Source organism: Schistocerca serialis, chromosome 2 (genome assembly GCF_023864345.2).
Source record: "Schistocerca serialis cubense isolate TAMUIC-IGC-003099 chromosome 2, iqSchSeri2.2, whole genome shotgun sequence".
NCBI lineage: Eukaryota > Metazoa > Arthropoda > Insecta > Orthoptera > Acrididae > Schistocerca > Schistocerca serialis.
The window spans coordinates 929529792-929550525 of record NC_064639.1 but is presented as its reverse complement, the minus strand read 5'-3'; the positions used below and the strand labels follow the sequence as shown (position 1 = coordinate 929550525).

The following is a 20734-nucleotide window of genomic DNA, read 5'->3' as shown; positions in this document are numbered from 1 at the left end:
AATTCTTCACGCTGCAGCTTACGTAATATCCTTTATGTGACTACAGTCTGCAGCTAATGGATGTTTTGCCATATATTGTAGGAACAGGCAGATCAGTTAAAAATTGACAATGAAACGTAACTGTATCAACATGACAAAGAAATGCAGAGGCAGTGATGCATGTCTATCTTAGTCACAGTAGAAGACAGAAGTACAGAGAGGTATGGTGGGGAATGTCTTCGTAGACAGCCACAAGAGTCAAGGAGAAGTGCCGAATACTAGCTCTGTATGAGAGGTCATCCCACCATAATGCACTTACTCATTCAGTTTTGTTCTCTTTTTAAATGTGAAATAAACCACTTCTGTGCATAATTTTGAGTTCCTAGAGCCAAATGCATCTACTTTTGAAAAGTTCTGGAACAGATTACTGAAACAGAATTTTTATTATATATTTTGAACACATTAATTTTTTAAAATGACCAATTTCATTGTAACATTAACCATTCTCATATCTGACTGTATTAGTTATGAGAGTAAACCATCCAGCTATCAGCAAAATGTACATGCTACATCACTGATTAAAATAGTGACTATGTTATGCTTTGATGTAGCGTGCAAATTTTTCTGATAATTGCCTGGATAACTCCCCAATGTACCGGTAGATAGATCTTAGGATGGTTCATGGTGAACTGAATCTGATGATTTTAAAAAATTAATGCAATCAGGACAGACCATGGAAAAGCTGTTTTACAAACAGTAATTGCGGATTTTATCAAAGGACCATATGGTCATTTTTTGCAAATTTCTCTGAGAAAATGTATCAACACATCCTTGAGAGATATTTCTCGTGATGAGTTCTGTAGAGGCTAGTGTGAAAATGAATAGATGAATTAGTGCAACTACTTGAAAGAGGCTTCTTTCAGAAGAGGTAATCAAATATTTTTATGAAGTATTTATTACTTTCTAAAATGTTCATAATGATCCTACAGTGATACAATTTTTAGGCCACTTGATACTGTAGAATCTGTGTAAAATGGAGCATACAATAAAATTGGGAAATTTGGCCATAGATCAAAGCAAATCAAGATGACTTTTCCATTATATCATGTGAGTCCTTGCACCTGTTCAGGTGTATCACCAACAATGAGCTACTGATTTCTGTGTTCTTACTAGTTACAGACTTGCCGTATATCTATTTGACAACAGGCTATTTTGCATTAAAATAATAATAATGTGGCTCTCACATTGACAGCTCATTTTATCTGATGTGTCATAGTGAGCTCTACTGGAACGCCTTCATAGTGTTCAACTAAATGATGTATATACATCAAAGACAGTATGCATGTAAAATCATAGTTCATAATCCTCTGTGTGAACTTGAATGTATTTTTCCATCTCGATTATTTTGTGAGATAAATATTTAGGCAGGAGTAATAGGTTGTGTGGCTCTTCTTGGAAGCTATGGTTTCATAATTTTAACACTAAAGTTTCTCCATGGTGCCCACTGCCTGTCTTACAACAGCTGCCGCTGGAGTTTAGTCAGCGTCTCTATGATGCTGTTGTACTTATAAAACAAATTCATGACGAAACATGGTGCCTTCCTTTGGGTCTTCTTTATCTCCTGTATTAATCCTATCCTGTAAGGACCCATTCATTTAAGTGGGATTTTGTTAAGTGACCTCCTTTATGGGTGAAATACATTACCCTACAATGTTTTCAATGAATCTCAGTGTGACACCTGCTTTTCCTGCATTTCGTTTTGTGTGGTCATTCTACTTAAGTTTATTCTGGACACCTAATTCCCAGATATTTTAAAGTTATTCCTTTTTCCAGTGATTCATTGTCAGTAATGTGTTCAAACATTAATGGGTCTTTCATCCTCTTTATGTGTGGTTATCTTAAGGACCATCTACATCTGTACACTGCATACCACTGTGTGGTGCATAGCAGAGGGTCTTCCAATCGTACCATCTATTTGGGCATTTTCCTGTTCCTTTTTTTGTCAGCATCCAACCCCTTGCACTCAGCTTCAGTCATCTGCAGATCTTCCTGTATTTTGCTGTAGTTTTGTACCTATGGGATTTTTCTGTATACGTGAGCATCGGTGAACAGCCTCATGGATCTTCTGATGTTTTCATGTCTGATAATGTCTCCCCTATTATGATCAGTGTGCTGTGTTCTAGATGTGATGAAGATGTCAATCCAACCATAAACCTAGTCTGATATGGCTCATATTTTCTTTTGATGTGGCAGTGTTGGACATTATGAAAGTCTTCTACACGTTACGGGATACAGTATCAACTTGGGTACCATCTTCATCTCGTTGATGAATAGAGTGAGATGTATTTCACAAGAGTGCTGCTTGTGGAATCGATATTAATTAGCACAGAGGGGATTCTTGGTCTCTAGTAGAAATCATGTTCCACATTTCTGCAAACAATTGATTTAAGTGACATAGGCCTTCTGTTTACATTCTTGAAAACAGGAATGATCTGTACTATATCGCAATCCCTTGGCTTGCTTTATTACTCTAGTGACCTATGAGGAACTGCTGCTAGAAGAGAAAGAAGTTCTTTCGCATGATCTACATGTAATCATATAGATATCCCATCAGGCACAGTCGACATTTCTCTGTTGAGCAATGTTAGTTGATTTTCTGTTCAGCAGTCACTTACCTACATGTCTGTCATTTCAGAATCCATTCAACAATAAGGAAGAGGAACAATAGTACAATCCACAGTGGAACAATTTTGATAGACCAAATTTGGTATTTTATCTCCTACTTTATATACTTTATATCAGCCTTTGTTTCAGTGCCAGTGTGATTATTGGTCCTCAAAACTGCTGTCAGTAATATGAAAAATGCTGTACTTTGACCTTGTTGTGATTAAAAAAACATAATTTCATTTTATTTCAATTTCCATTTTCAGATTTCTATTCAACATGGTACTCTTTTTCCCTGCATTTAAAAAACATTTAGTCAAGTTCGTGATTTGTACGAGGGTAAGTCAATTATTATCTGCAATTTAGTTATATTTTTGTTTATTTTGGTAACAAGTCATTTTACATTGATGATGCATGCTTTGTTTATTTGTTATTATATCTTTGCAATTTTCAAGCTGCTATGTTAGTTTTGTTGTTACTGCCGTGTTATTAATCATGGCTATTCCACTGTCTATTTCCACCAAAGAAGAGCAACATTCAGTGATCCATTTTTTGTGGTTGGAAGGTGTATCAGGGGCCAAAAATCATCGAAGACTTTTGGTACAGTACAGGAACAGTGTTTTGCCACAACGCAGTGTCCATGAATGGATTGAAAAATTCTGAAATGGTTGCACAAGTGTTATGCACGTTGAAGGAGCTGGACGACTGTTTACCCCCACAAATTAAGAAACCATTGAGCATTCACATGAAATGATTCTCTTAGACAGACAATTAACTATTAACAAAGTGGCACATCATCTGCAAATTACTAGTTTCTGCCTATGAAATCATCCTCAACAGACTTGGGTTTCATAAAGTTTGTGCAAGATGGGTCCCAAACTAACTCACACAGTTGCATAAACAAATGCACTTAGGCACTGCTAAAATGCTCCAGAAACTGAAGTTTGAAGTACTGGATCACTCTCCATTTAGTCCCGATCTTGCCCCTTCTGACTATCACTTGTTTGGTCCACTCAAACAGGCATTAAGGGGCCGTCGATTTGCCTCAGACGAAGCAGTGAAAGAAGCGGTACATTCCTGGCTCGCAGATCAACTAAGAACCTTCTTCTATGAGAGCATCAGGAAGCTTGTACAACAATGGACCAAGTGCATTGAAATGCCAGGAGACTATGTTAAAAATGATGTTCTTGTAAGTTTCGTACTTACTACCTTATAATATCAGTATTATGATAATTGCTATATACCTCTAGACATTGGAGACAGCATGTGCAGATATACACTGATGGACCCTGCACTGTAACCACTGACTGTCACATTGTCTGGGTCACCTCCAAACGAAGCAATATTCTGCTGTACCCATTTGAGAGCCATCACCTGATCCTTAAATCCATTGTTCCCAGGAAGAACTGAATCTCCAGTGCTTAAGAAACCTGTAATATGATTACATGTAGTCCCAATTTTTATAATCAACAATATTTTATGTCTATTTAAACATTATTTAGAGAGTCATACTACTTCAACATACAAAGAAAAAAATTATTCACCAGCCACTGAATGATCAAAGAGCAATAAAGAAGCAATTTTTATTATAAACTTATTAACAGCAACACACAGTGGCAGTACTCACTATCTTTCATATAAGTCTTTATTTGCAAAATCCTACAGCGGCAGGAATGGTTAAAGGTTTGACTGACCGATGGGAGAGCATCATATTGATACTGAAAACCCTGAGCTGTCTGATCCTCAAGGTAGATGCCAACTATCTCATGAAAGCTCATTTACAAAGTTTCAATAACGAGCATTAAGCAAGGAAGCTATGAATATACTGCAAACACCTCTCTTGCTCCCATAGGAACCATGAAGACAAGATTAGACTAATTACCGTGCACTTAGAGGCTTTTTCTCTGCAAACCACATTGAAATGGATGGCAGATGGTATGTCCTACTGTACCAGTTATTAGGGTTTCTTCCTGTTCCATTCACGTATGTAGTGCAAGAAGAATGATTGTTTGATGCCTCTGTACACACTGTAATTATTCTAATCTTCTTCTCATGATCCGTATGTGAGTGCTACATGGGGGGGTTGTAGTATATTCCTAGAGTCATCATTCAGAGCCAGTTCTTGAAACCTCATTTGTAGACTTCCGTGGGGTAATTTAAGTCTATCATCAACAGTTTCCCAGTTTAGTTTCTTCAGCTTGACTGTAACATTCTCCATTGGCTCAGACACATCTGTGACCACTCATGCTGACCTTCTCTGTATATGTTTAATATCCCCTGTTAGTCCTATTTGGTATGGGTCCCACACATTTGAGCAGTATTCAAGAATGGGTCACACAAATGATTCGTAAGTGATCTCCTTTGTAAACTGATTGCACTTCCCCAGTATTTTATCAATAAGCCGAAGTGTACCATCTGCTTTACCCACAACAGAGCCTATGTAATCATTCCATTTCATATCCCTACAAAGTGTTACAACCAGGTATTTGTATGAACTGGCTGATTCGAACTGTGGCTCAGTGATATTATGGTGATATTATATATTTTTCATTTTGTGAAGTGCACAGTTTTGCATTTCTGAATAATGAAAGTAAGTTGTCAGTCTTTGCATCCCTTTGAAATCTTGTCACAATCTGACTGCTGAATATTCATGCAGCTTCTTTCAGACAGTACTTCATTATAGATAACTGCATCATTTGCAAAAAATCTGAGATTACTATTAATATTGTCCACAAGGTCATTAATATACAATATGAACAGCAAGGGTCCCAACTCACTTCTCTGGGGCACACCCAAAGTTACTTGTACATCTGATGATGACTCCACATCCAAGATAACATACTGTGTCCTCCCTACCAAACCTCCTTAACCCAGTCACAAATCTCACTTGTTTCTGCATTTGTTCAAAATTCTGACAGTTATGGTATGTGTTATACTGAGTCAAATGCTTTTTGGCAATCAAGAAATACTACACCTACCTGACCACCTTCATCCAAAGCTTTCAGTTTCTCATGTGAGAAAAGTGCGAGTTGGATTTCACATGATTGATGTTCTCAGAATCCATGCTGGTTGGCATGGAAGAGATACTGTTTGAGATACTTCATTATGTTTGAACTCGGAATATTTTCTAAGATTCTACCACAAATCAAGTGTCAAAGATAGTGGATGGCAGTTTTGTGGATCACTCCTACAACCCTTCTAGTAGACAGGTGTTATGTGTGCTTTCTTCCAACTTCTGGGGACAATTTTTTGTTTGAGGGATCTATGATAGATTATAGTTAGAAGAGGGGCTAACTCAGCCACAAATTCAATATAGACTTTGATAGGAATTCCATTGGGCCATGGAGGTTTGTTCAATTTCAGTTGTTTCTCAATATCACTGGCATTAGTAGTGATTTCACTCATCTTTTCAATGGTACAAGGGTTAAATTGGGGCACTTCTTTGCATATATAGATATAGGGGTAGAATGCTTAACATAGTTAACACTCATAATTTTGCTTAACATTTCTCTAGTATTTCAGTGCATGTACTTGATATACTTTCTGATACAAAACATGTTTATCCACCTTGCACTGTAGTGATAAGGTTATAAAAATGAGAGTAAATTATATTGAGCATTGATGTGGGATTTTACACATGAAAACTAAGATGCAATTTAGTGAAACTGTGTAACATAAAGCCACTGTTTACATAATACTTCTTCTGCACCTTAAGTCCCACCAAGAATTTTCCAGTAATATGTGAATCATTTGTTTCTGTTTTCTGTCCATACTATTAGAAACACACACATCATCAAAATTCACTCTTATGTGCAGGAGCATGTTTAAATTACCTTAATGATTGAAAATCCAGAATACATACAGTGATCCATAGTAAGTTCTGCAGGTGGCAGGTCAAACCGGTTTGCAGAATGGCTATGCATGATAAGTTGACACTGAATATATTCCCTAATGTTTCTATATGCAGAAATCAATGTTTTTAGTAGTACTAAAAAACTATGGGCTTCTGTATAGAAGCAATGAACCAAAAAATGTTTACAGTTTAAAATGGTCAAATAAAATAATTGTGTGTTTCTCAAGTTTGGTCATTAGGTAATTCAGAAACTTTAAGGTCAGTTAAGTGTAGCAGACTGATTTATAAGAGGAGCCTGAGCTGAGATTGAGAATTTACATATTTTGCAAATTATGCATTTATAACCATGCTAACAGTGTTGAAGTCTCTTGCCATTTTGGAAAAAAATATATTAGAGTGAAGTCTGGAACAGTAGATGGTGAGCAAACATCAATATTCACTGTGAAACTAATGCGCGACAGAGCTGTGGTACTAAACTAAGGGTTTTATAATTGTAAATATCCATTTGCTTTTTCTTTAATGCAATACAGCAGTGATTGTAACATGGAAAATCTAGGCTGGAATGTAAAAATATTGTGAAAAGCATAGTTGCTGCTCACCGTGTAGAGGAAATGCTGAGTCGCAGATAGGCACAATAAAACGACTGTGGGAAAATGGGCTGTCAAAAAAAGGTCTGCATTGAAAAAAGACAAAAACACACACATGAGATCACTATCTCTGGCAGCTAAAGCCCTTATTATACAGTGAGTAGCAACTGTCGTTTTCATAATATTGTTACAGCTGGGATTCTGCATGACCTGGATTGGTAGGTTTCAGGAGATGTGGAACTAGATATCTACACACAAATCACTTCTGTAAATTAAGGGCTGCTGGTTTGTGGGTATGGAGCTGTTGCCCAATAATGTCCAGGATATGTTCCAATGGGTTCATAACAGGCAAACTTGGTGGCCAAGACATCAATGTGATACAATATTGCAGTGCCTGTGAGTACAGGTTGTAGACATATATGGCTGACAACATATGGAAGTTCGGGTCTGCCCATGAATAGTGCTCAGATTGCCCAGTTGGTGTGGCGACCATCCAATATGTGGGAAATCTGGGTTTAAGTTCAGTTCAGCACAAAATTTCATTGTGTCATTCCATTACACAGCTGATGATATTTGCAACTGTGCATACGTTTCATGTATATCAATGTGAGTTTACTGTCATGCTCCTCAAATCACTGGAGCATGATTCTAGTCTTGTGACATGATCAGTTATCCTGCTTTAAGAAGCCATCACACTCAGGGAGGACATCAATCATGAAGGAATGCTGCAGGTGGTGCACAATAATGTTCAGGCAGTCCACAGCTGTCATGGTGTCATTTTATTACTAACACAGGTCCTGTGGTGTCCCTCTTGGATGACAATGTAATCCAGAAAAGCCCACTTACCTATTGAGCAAGGTAGTGCAGTGGTTAGCATACTGGACTTGCATTCAGGAGGACAACAGTTCAAACCCATGATTTAGGTTTTCCATGATTTCCCTAAATCACTTCAGGCAAATGCCAGGATGGTTCCTTTGAAACTATCAATCTCTCACTCTCTCTCTCTCTCTCTCTCTCTCTCCATGTGTGTGTGTGTTTGTGTGTGTGTGTGTGTGTGTGTGTGTGTGTGTGTGTGTGTGTGTTGTTTTTTACACTTAGTTAAAGGAGAATATGCTGTTCCTGGGGACAGCTTACCTAAAGCCCCAAGCCTGTAGTTGAGAGTCACAAGAACTATATCCTCATCCAAGAGGTACTCAGGACCAAAAAGGTCACTTGTTCCTCTAAATAGATAGAAGGCACCAGGATGCAGGAAGATCATTACTGGTCTCTTTGGGTTTCCAGTACTGTCTGGCAACTGGAATTATAAAAAGGTGTATACATTAATTAATGTCATTTCTGTGTGTCTACATTAATTATTATGAAATACAAACAGACTGTACAGTTATAACCATTTCCTTCATTTGACATAAGCTGTGCTAAACTGCTCATGCTTTCATTTTCGTTATAACCATGCAGAATATTTTCTTGGAATCTGTAACAATGATCAAAAGATTATGCAGTCTGCAAAACAAGCTTATTACTGAGCATATTGTAGAAGAATTATTGAAGACTTTGTGACTATGTCTGTACATTGTGCAAAATTCATACGCGAGTCAGCTGCTTTCAACTACAGTTGCGATTATGCCTATTAAATCTCTCAGCATGATATTTAAATTAGTCTTCAGAAGTGTTGCACTATTTAGTTCCACCTGAATAAAAACACAACCAACTATCACTGCAGTTTGAAAAGTGAAAGAAACAGAAATGGATGTACAATCAGCTGTCATTCCATACAAGAAAAACTCTTACCCCTAAAACAACAGCTAAAAGCAATACAATTTGCATTAGACATTTAATGTGTAAATACTAAAAGTTTGCTCAAAATTGGAGATATATGTTACATGAGGAACTAGTTAGGTGAGTAATTAGATCAGAGCCCACATAACCCCAGCAGGAAAATACAGGGTGATCAGAATCAGTCTGAAAAGCTTTTAAGAGTATTACAGGGGAGGTTTTTCTGAGAAATAATTGTTAAGAAAAATATTAATACATTGTAACGTTTCTGAGTTATTTAGCATTCAAGTTAGTCAATCAGGTCACTGTGTGCACAAATTCAAGCAGCCTGCTGCATACTATTAGTGTCAGTTGTTCTCGTAGCAGAGATGATAGTACACAAGGCTGTTCAGTCTTTGCCTCAGGTTCAATCATTATTATGTCCAATTCTTGTATCACTCTCTTCTTCGGCTGTTGGAACTAAACAAAGAACATGTTTGGCGACACTGTCTGTTGCAGGCCACTTGAATTTGTGCATGTAACAGTGTGATTGGCTAACTTCAATGCTAAATAACTCTAAAATGCCACAAGTATCAAATTTTTTTTCTTAACTATTTTTTCTCAGCACAACCTCCTGTGAAACACTCTACAAGATTTTCAGACTGTTTCTGACCAGCCTGTCTATCACACCCATTGATACTCCTCTGATTGACACAAAAGGTGGATGAAATAGTCCCTGACAATAAATACAGATAGTTTATAATATGAAATGGCATTCAAATTGTTGGATTAGGAGTAATATGAAGTGCAGAAAAGGCCTTGAAGTTCATTTTTCTTCAGCCCCCTTAACCTAAGGCTTCAGTAAGTTTTTCATTTATGTATCTCATACACCTCTTTCTTTTTACTTTCTTTTTCTTACTGGCTGAGGTTGTGAAATACCTTCTAGCTCCGAATGCTGAATGTTTTTGTGTCCAGCTTCACTGGTCCTGTGTTAGCAATTGGTGTTAGTTCAATACGTAGACCAACATTTATCAGAACATATCCTATAACGGAGACAGGAATCCATCATTATGGAATTAGTGATTCAATGTTTGCATCTGAATTAATGAAACATGTTGCAACAAAAACTTTCTTTAACATGTTATTGTTACATATTTTCTACAGCAGGTAGCAATTTTCTATCACAGATATAGTTTTACTTACCTTTGTAGTGTATACGTTGAGAAACAAACAGTCTTCAGAGGTTTCATTGGTGTTCTCTCTCTCAGGACATCTTGCTCCATCCTTTGTGGCATCTGTTACACCATCCCATGGGTTCAGTGGCACTGGAGGCTAAAAATTCAGATAAATGTGATAAATTATCCTCAACCTTTATTTTGCTTGTCTATGTTTTATCTGTTTAGTGTTATTAATTTCTAAAGAGGACCAAATGATACAATCAGTGATGTATGAATTCAAATATGATTATGTTTACAAATGAAAATTATTTTTAACAAATGTAGCAATCATGGCTGTCATAAAATGACAAAAAAATCATGGTTGTTTTAGTTTTTAGTGTGAGAGTTAAATGAACTACACTACCTCTGACTTGTTGAAGATATTTTATAGACGTATAGAAGATTGGATATTGATGCCTAAAAAGAAAAGAATGAGACAGAGAGTGGGAGAGATCTGAAGGTTTGTTTGACCACCACACAGCTTTACTAGGGCACAGTCCTGTTTGAGGTGGTATGTTTTGTCTTCCTCCAACCTTTGAATGATTTATACACCCAAATATAAGGGGATCGACAGTTTAATGTGAACTCCAAGGAATGGCACAACTTGGCGTCTTTCATATCAACAAATAATAACCAGAGGTGAAAGAAGTGAAAAGTTACAGAATAAACTCTAAGAACCTTTTGGTTTAAATCTGACAGTCCACTGAGCTGAATTATATATAATTATAAACATGATAATAATATTAAAACTGGAAATTTTCGTTAGCTTACACACTGTCTCTGAAAAGCACAGTGAAATGCATCTGTTACTGTCCCAGTGCTGCTGAATTTCTCTTTAGCTATATCTTACATGCTTTAATATTTGTTTAATTATACCAGTTTTGTCCTCAAGGTTATGTCAGACACTACAAACTGTTGTAACTAGTTGTTTAAAATATATGAAACCTTATGAAGATTTAAAAGGCATAATTCTGTTAGGACCTGGTTACTAAAGCTGTCCTTTTTGTCATCTAAACAGGCTGACCTTGAAAAGTTTATTCAGGAATTATGTTCAACTATTATTAAATGAAAAATATTAATAGAGGATTTTCTCGTACATTTTTTGATGTAGCAAGGGATCGTGTGTACATTATTATTCCATGCATTATGCCAGATTATGAAATGGATCATGCTGTTATTTAGTACACAGAAAGATCCATGATAAAGAGAGGAAAATAAAACAACAATACATTTATGTATTCTCAATTTCATTCAGATTGTTGCCAGCAAAGAATCATGAGCAGGCAAAACTTTTATACCATATTAATTAAAGAAACTCCATATCTGAAATTAAATATGAAGCAACTGTGCCTGGGTGAACTGGAACATGAAATACTAAAATATTACCAACTGGCATTGCAGACAGTGTGCTAGGTCAATTTATGCAACCCTGTGGTACTGAATTATTTACAAGTCACACAGAGACTGACCGACCACCAAATGGCAATATCAGCTCAAGACTTGGAAGCCTGCTGTCACATGGTCATCACATGTACTGGTCATTAGATTCAAGGTGCTTAGGATTAAAACCACTTGAGACTGGTGTGGGAATAATTCTATAACTCTGAAAAGTTTCAAATGTTCTAAAACCCTTCAAGGCCTGGCAGGCTAGTGTACAATGTACTGGGTTACCTGAAGGCCTGCAGCATTCATTCCTTCAGACATCATGTTCCATAAATCCCATCATGAGAGAGAGCCTTCAGAGTTGCCCAATGAATCAAGTTATATGTTAACAGGCACCACTGTCAACTTCCGTAAATTATACTGATGATAAATTTATGACTAGTGCTAATCTACTCAAACTGATAATATGGTAATTATTTCCAAAGTACTTTAAATGTGTGTTTCAAGAGGAAAACAGCCACTTCGGAAAAAAGCCACTGCACCTCCTCCTCCTATATTCCTCACTTGCAAATTTCATCTGATAATGCCACTTGCTAACTCCTGGTAGATTAATACACTAACTCTGGTGAAATAATATTGTGATTATTGCAACATGAAGTTGGGCAAAATGAAACAATTGCTTTGGGGACAATAAATTGCAGAACTTGAGGTTCCTTAGAAGGACCTCTCTGGGTATCTTTGCTCACTCAGAGACCAGAGAGGAATCATTTTAGACAGACTTATGAAAGATTCCTCAATAGTTGAAGACTAATGCCCCATTGCTCTCCTTAGTGTCATGTTCAAGCTCCTGTAGAGACTCGCCCTTGACAGAATCTGTTCAGACATCAACAAACATGTCCCTATAGAGCTAGCTAGGCTTAGTTCAGGAAGAGGATGTGACCAAAGGTGCTAACAATAGCAGCTCATATCAAAAACGGCTTTGAGAAGAAGAAGAGAAACATGATGGTCATCTTAGATCTAACTGCAGCCTATGATACCATCCTACATGACAGACTCCTACCAAATTTATTGTCATTCTATATCAGAAACTTACCACTGTAACTGGCAAAATTTCCTCAGTTGCAGGTTCCTCAGAGAATTCTAAAAGTAGAGTTTACAAAATAAATGATGGTGTCTTACAAGGTGTTTTGGCTCAATTCCTTTTTATTTGTTTACATACAATCTTCCATGAATGAAATCCAGGAAATTTATTTACATCAGTTATATTGCTTTGTTGACTCAGGATGGAAGCTTTATGGAGGCTGATGGAACATTAACAACAGACCCAGATATGTTGGGTGGATACTTTAAAAATAACTCGCTCTGAACACCCTCTCCAATGGAAATGAAGAACACATTTCATGCACTGCAATCACAGACTAGACACTTTTTTTTTTTTTTTTCACAATAAAAGTGTCTACATTGTGATTGCAGCATAAGATGTGTGTTCTTCATTTCCACCCAAACAGATTGCCTCACACCACAGCATGAGTACCTTACAAGACTCTTCAATATTTCAACACTCCAAAATATCTAGATATGATCCTACACATGTCTTTGACATACAAAATTCATCTCAGGACTATGAAATCAAAACTAAGAATAATATGCTCCAGAAGTTAACATGAATCACCCGGGGTGACAGTGAAACAGTCCTCAGATCATCAGCCTTAGCTCTTTCATACTAAGTTGCAGAATACTGCTGTTTCATCTGGCTAAACAGTGCTCCCAGAAAATAGTAAGACACAAGCAATGCACCACATCACAGGATGCACTTTTCATACAAACACACATTGGTGACCAATTCTTGGTAATATTCCACAACCATTCATAAGAAGACAACCATCATTGCTGAACATGTGGATAAGAATAAAAAACAACCCACAATTACCAGTTCATCAGAACTTTCATTGTCAGAAACCCAACGACTGAAGTCTATAAAACCATTATGGTGCACAGCAATCAGCTTGTAGGACAGACATTTCAACTTGCAAGATGCCTGACAGCAAAGACTACCAAATCCACTGGTTCGTCCCTCAACTGTTAGGGATAAAACTCAATGGGACGCAGGGCAAGTAAGGCTATCAACCTGCTTCCCTGGTACTTTAAATATAATGCTGTCAACAATCAGAGCAAAATGCCTCGTACCTTTGGAGGTGACAGAGTCCCACCTCTAATTGACAAACCAGGGACTCCTAAGATACGACTTGGCAAATGAATGGTAACGAGATGGGGAGCTATTATTATCAATGGGAGCTACTCTGGGAAGAAGGTAGAGCTGGCAGAGGATGCAAGTAAGATGGGGTTGGATGTTTTAGCTGTTAGTGACATTTGGGTAAGGGGTGAGAAAGAAGAGGAAGTGGGAGAATACAAGGTCTACCTGTCACGACTCAAAGCAGGAATAGCACAATGGGGTGTAGGTCTTTACATCAGGAAAGAAATGGAACCCAGCATAGTTGCAATAGTTGCAATAAGGTACATAAATGTACGACTGATGTGGATAGATTTGACAGTGTCTAGCAAGAAAATTAAGATTGTGTCAGTATATATTTGCATTGTAAAGGGACAGAGCAAGATAAGATGGATAGTTTTTATGACGCACTCAGTGATGTAGTTGTTAGAGTAAAGGACAATGACAGTGTTCTGCTCACGGGTGATTTTAATGCCAGGATTGGAAATTGAACAAAAGGGTATGAAAAGGTTGTGGGTAAATTTGGAGAGGATATTGAGGCCAAAAGGACCGGGAAACAACTCTTGGATTTCTGTGGCAGTATGGGCTTCGTAATCACAAACTCCTTTTTTAAACATAAGAACATTCACTGGTATACTTGGGAAGGCAGGGGAACCAGCTCTGTCATTGACTATATAATAACAGATCAGGAATTCAGGAAGGCTGTGAGGGAGACATGTGTATTCAGGGGATTCTTTGATGACACTGATCACTATTTAATCTGCAGTGAAATTGGGATTGTGAGGCCGAAAGTGCAGAAGGTCAGGTCCATATGTAGGAGGATAAGAGTGGAGAAACTTCAGGATAAGGAAATCAGGCACAAGTACATAACAGAGATCTCAGAAAGGTACCAGTTAGTTGAATGTAGTCAATTGCAGTCATTGGAAAAGGAATGGACAAAGTACAGGGACACAGTACTAGAAGTGGCTAAAGGATGTCTTGGAACAGTAGTGTGTAAAGGTAGGATGAAGCAAACAGCTTGGTGGAATGACACAGTCAACGCAGCCTGTAAAAGGAAAAATAAGGCGTATCAAAAATGGCTACATACTTGAACTCAAGTAGACAGAAAAAGTTACGTTGAAGAAAGAAACAAAGCCAAAGAGATAATTGCAGCATCCAAGAAGGAATCTTGGGAAGACTTTGGAAACAGGTTGGAGACTTTGGGTCAAGCTGCTGGAAAACCATTCTGGAGTGTAATTAGCAGTCTTCAAAAGGGAGATAAGAAGGAAATGACAAGTATTTTGGACAGGTCAGGAAAACTGCTGGTGAATCGTGTTGATGCCTTGGGCAGATGGAGGGAATATTTTGAAGAGTTGCTCAATGTAGGTGAAAATACGATCAGTAATGTTTCAGATTTCAATGTACAATAGGATAGGAATGATGATGGAAATAGGATCACATTTGAGGAAGTGGAGAAAATGGTCAATAGATTGCAGTGCAGTAAAGCGGCTGGGGTGGATGAAATTACGTCAGAACTCATCAAATACAATGGAATGTCAGGTCTTAAATGGCTACACAGGATAACTGAAATAGCGTGGGAGTTGGGACAGGTTCCATCAGACTGGACGAAAGCAGTAATCACACCAATCTTTAAACATGGAAACAGAAAAGATTGTAACATCTACAGAGGTATCTCTTTAATCAGCGTTGTGGGTAAAATCTTCTCAGGTATTGTTGAAAGGAAAGTGCGAGTATTAGTTGAGGACAAATTGGATGAAAATCAGTGTGGGTTTAGGCCTCTTAGAGGTTGTCAGGACCAGATCTTTAGCTTACGGCAAATAATGGAGAAGTGTTAAGAGTGGAACAGGGAATTGTATCTATGCTTTATAGATCTAGAAAAGTCATATGACTGGGTTCCTAGGAGGAAGTTATTGTCTGTTCTATGAGATTTTGGAATAGGAGGCAAACTTTTGCAACAATTAAAGGTCTTTACATAGATAGTCAGGCAGCAGTTAGAGTTGACAGTAAGTTGAGTTCATGGTTCAGAGTAGTTTCAGGGGTAAGACAAGGCTGCAACCTGTGTCCACTGTTGTTCATATAATTTATGGATCATATGTTGAAAACAATAGACTGGCTGGGTGAGATTAAGATATGTGAACACAAAATAAGCAGTCTCGCATTTGTGGATGACTTAGTTGTGATGGCAGATTTGATTGAAAGTTTGCAAAGTAATATTTCAGAGCTAGATCAGAAATGTAAGGACTATGGTATGAAGATTAGCATCTCCAAAACGAAAGTAATGTCAGTGGGAAAGAGATATAAACGGATTGAGTTCCAAATAGGAGGAACAAAGTGAGAACAGGTGGACGGTTTCAAGTACTTAGGATGCATATTCTCACAGGATGGCGACATAGTGAAAGAACTGGAAGCAAGGTGTAACAAAGCTAATGCAGTGAGTACTCCGCTATGCTCTACTCTCTTCTGCAAGAAGGAAGTCAGTACAAAGACTAAGTTATCTGCGCACCATTCAATCTTTCGACCGACTTTGTTGTATGGGACCAAAAGCTGGGTGTATTCAGGTTACCTTATCAATAAGGTTGAGGTTACGGATATGAAAGTAGCTAGGATGATTGCAGGTGCTAGTAGATGGGAACAATGGCAGGAGGGTGTCCACAATGAGGAAATCAGAGAAAACCTGGGAATGAACTCTATAGATGTAGCAGTCAGGGCGAACAGGCTTAGATGGTGGGGTCATGTTACACGCATGGGAGAAGCAAGGTTACCCAAGAGACTCATGGGTTCAGCAGTAGAGGGTAGGAGGAGTCGGGGTAGACCAAGGAGAAGGTACCTGGATTCGGATAAGAATGATTTTGAAGTAATAGGCTTAACATCAGAAGAGGCACCAATGTTAGCACTGAATAGGGGATCACGGAGGAATTTTATAAGGGGACTATGCTCCAGGCTGAACACTGAAAGGCATAATCAGTCTTAAATGATGATGATGATGATGAGATGCCTGGAATAATCAGTGGCAGAAGGAAACTTCCTTGAAGCATCACCAACGTATTGAAACTCCCAGGAAGCAATCAGCAGGTTTTCATCTACCCCAATGAAACTGGTGCATTATGAATAGGATCAGAACTGACCACAGCATATATGAAGCATTGCTGCACCAATGGTGATGGAAATGTGACAGCAGTGAAGAGCAGCAAACAGTACATCACATAACATTTGAATGTTCCTTCAGAGCATTCAGACAGGCAGTGTAAGACTTTCGCAGTTTATTTGCACAAGCTTCTGATTGAATTTTAAAGCTGGGCCTAGGGCTATGCACCCATTACAAACTTTGGGCTATGAACCCATTACAAATTTTAGATTGCATGCATCTGTGCAGAAATGTACACACTTGTTGAAACATTCTGGCAGATTAAAACTTTGTGCCAGACTGAGACTCAAACTCAAGACCTTTGACTTTTGTTGGCAAGTGCTCTACCATATATATTTGTTGTAAATAGTTGTTTAGCATTTTCTCCAGTCATCATGTGAAAATAAATAACAATTGCAAAAAAGGATTCGAATACAGGCTAGTGGAGTTGAAAGAGGAATCAATGTCAAATAGAATAGGCCGATAGTACATTTATCAGAAGTTAGGCAAAAAATAAAGACTAAGTAGAACCAACAAATGATTTTTTATTACAGAGAAACAACAGAGAGGAAATCCAAGCAAAGGCTTTGTAATAAATAATAAAATTAAAAATAATTTCACTTATGTTTACTGAATCTCAAACAGAACAGCAAAACTTGTTTATAAATAAGAGAAAGATGTCACATGGTGGCTAAGTACCAATGTGCTCATACGATGATGAGGAGGTAGAATACCTTATGAGGAGCTACAGAAACTGGTAAATGACTAAAAATGATATTACAAGATGCTGATGGGAGATTTTTTTAATACAGAAGTAGGGCAAAAGCTAAAGAATAATTCTTCAGTGGGAATGACGGTAAGCAATGATAGAGATCACACATTAGTAAAATTTGCTTAGAAGAGCAAACAACATAATTTGTTTGTACCACTTTGTTCCAGAAGAAAACGAATAGGAAACATACTTAGCAAAGACCAATTGGAAATAAAATGAAATTGCCAATATTTCACTGAACAGTAAAGAGATCTTATAGAAGGTGATTACCCTGAACTATCTTGGGACTTGTGCACCCTAGGGATCATGCACGGTCACCATTCAGCACATCCGCAGTTGGCTCCTCTGCAACTGGCACATCTACCAGTCCCTTCAACCTCCCCCACCCTGGCACACCCGCACACCCACTGGCTCACAGACAGCCTGCCTGCAGCCAGCCCACCCACAGCCAACCTGTCTGCAGATTTTTCAGGCTTGCTCTTACATGTTCTCTTCTGAGCCACTTGTCACATCTGCATCTGAGCCGCCTGCCTTCAGCCAATGTTCCCTCTGTTGTCACAGCAACCATTCCAAGGCCCACAAGTGCACCTCTTTCCATCAAATGCCATGTCATCTCCGAGATGTCAGCCAGTTGTGTAGCACGGGTTGCCACAGTTACTGCCTGCTAACAACACTTTCACTGAAGATCAAACAAAAGCCGGGTTGTTTTCAAATGCCTCCATCAGCCACCACAGTACACTGCACTGCCAGCCACCCTGCCACAGGTGTAAGCAGTGGTGAAAACAGTGTACTGCCATCATGGCACTACCTCGTTTCTGCGAGTTATGTGCCTCTGCTGGTATCCCTCAGCCCCACAAGTTTTTATCCCTCTGCCTGACTACTCTGCAGCCAGTTCACACTCCGTGTTTATGCCAGCTGCGCCTAGTAGCCCATCAGAGTACATTTTGTCGAGCTAAATGAGGAGCATCTCACCACAGCATCCACAAACTATGTCCATCCTCGAGTACCCTACACTTACTACCTTCAAAGGTTTCAAGGACTTTGTGTCATTTTTTATGAAACACACATTGCATCAAAGAAGTAGGCCTACATATGCTTCACGCTTGCTCCTTCTGTGGAAAGTTTGCACTGGTGCTCCTAACAAAACTAATTGTCAGTTATAAAAAGATATTTTGAGTGTGAACAAGAGGAAAATGTAGAACTAGCCTATTTCAAAAATAGTAACTGTGCAAAGATGTTCAAGTTTGCTGTGATGATTTTGATCGGACAATGATCTCTTCATTGCGGATGTGCACCAGGCTCAAACTCTAATGGGAATTGATGAAATGCCGCAAGTACTGAAGGGAAGGGGCACTACATTCTTAGTGTGTGAATCTGTTGCGAATTTGTGTCTGGGAGGGGGTGTAGGTGGTGTGCTAGGGCCATGCGTGCAGTTGCCCTGACCACTGTGTCCGATAATACAATGATTGTGCATCTGCCTAGTAAGCAGAAGACCTTGGTCTTGGTTCGAATCCTCGTCTGGCTCAAATTTTCAACCCTCCCCATTGATTTAAATCAATGCCCACTCGCAACCAGTGTCTGTAACTTCTTTGTGTCCTAATTCTAAGCACCTTCTGGATCAAAATAGTGTCCTTTACAGACACTATATATATATATATATATATATATATATATATATATATATATATATATATATATATATATATATATATATATATATATATATAAAAAATTAACAATCTTTTATTAAAAGGTTGGTAATTAAGAATTCATATTTACAATGAAAACTGGAATTTCGTGAGCTATGTGTAATTAGAAATATGGACACATTCATTTTTTATAAAAATGGTATGTGTTAATTATTGTATATTTGATGAATTTTTTTTATTTAAATGCCGTAGTTATTCGAATGGAAAGAAAAAGAGAAAGAATCATGACCATAGCAACATTTAAGCCAGCGATTACTAGTCTCCCACGACGCCCACCAATTGGCCTACCATTAGTGAATTAAAGTCGGAGTAAATCGATGTCGATTTTATAGAGAATTTTTGACAGTCGCATCGAACTGCTTTAGTGATTGATATTTGAGCTGTGAATTTCACCTACAATTCCATACATTTAAAAAATTAAAAAAAAAAAAACGATTGCCGCGAAGTCCCCTTGTAAAACAATCAATTGTTTCCGCTTAGAACTGAACATGCCAAGTTCAAACTACAAACAACTGAATCCGCTGGTTTCATTCAGTTCTTCTCATACACTAGTTTTACTCGAAAGAATTACTAAATAATTCAACATCGATACGTGAAATACAAACCGAATGAGCCGATTGTTTTCGAGTAGTCAAATGTGTCGATTGTTGTGCAGCAACCAACTAAATCGATTATTTTTATTCGGTTGATACCATCACCACCTGAGCTCAGCTACTGGCGTACCTTGAAGCGTAGATTCCCAGTCGGAGGCTGCGCGTAACGCACTCCTCGGAAGGAGTATATCGTTCGCCCGTCCAGGGACTGCAGCACACTTCCCCTCAGGCGCCCCAGCGGCGTCTGCACCTCGGGAAATTCAGACGCTAACGTCGACGCCCCCTTTGTCCTGCCCCTGCTTGCTGCGGCGAGCGCCACGGCGCAAAACAGAACCGCCAGCACTCCTCTTTTCATGTCTGGAGGGAACTGACGGCACGAGCAGGAAGGAGCCGCTTATGTAGCAGCACGCACGCCAACTGGCTGCTTCTGGGAAGGCAGCGCGCACTTGGCCAAACCTGCTCCACACACACACACACACACACACACACACACACACAGAGTGGTACTCCCCTTGTTAGCCCGTAGCTTTCCGGTCCCGTCATACACAGGAACACCTCTGTGACACTGGCTTCTCGAGAGGTTATCTGAAAAACACCAAATACGGCTACTGATTGGTCTCTTGGTCTCTGCAATCAGTGTTGGCCTATCTATTAGATTCTCTCTCTCTCTCTCTCTCTCTCTCTCTCTCTCTCTCTCTCCCCCCTCCCCCCCTCCCCCCCCCCTTGCGCGCGCGCGCCCACTACACACATTCGCAAACAAGTGTGCTTGCTCAAACGCAGAGTAGATGTAGAAGACGTCAGAATCCTCTACTCTAACACGTCACATTATTTACTATTTTTTGGTATTTTGTAAGCGTATTCTTTAGTTTAG

General features: G+C 38.7%; 1 protein-coding gene across 1 annotated transcript in view; it reads right to left on the bottom strand.

Moving 5' to 3' along the window:
- LOC126458304 (esterase E4-like) overlaps positions 1–20252 on the bottom strand; it is a 43038-nt gene extending 22786 nt beyond the window's left edge. Inside the window, exons 1-4 of the mRNA XM_050095250.1 lie at positions 19994–20252; positions 10039–10167; positions 8218–8377; positions 3888–4073 (exon numbers count right to left, since the gene is read on the bottom strand). Coding sequence (XP_049951207.1) covers positions 3888–4073; positions 8218–8377; positions 10039–10167; positions 19994–20218 — 700 coding nt within the window. The 5' untranslated portion in view covers positions 20219–20252. The remainder of the gene's footprint in view (positions 1–3887; positions 4074–8217; positions 8378–10038; positions 10168–19993) is intronic.
- Positions 20253–20734: the final 482 nt, after the last annotated feature.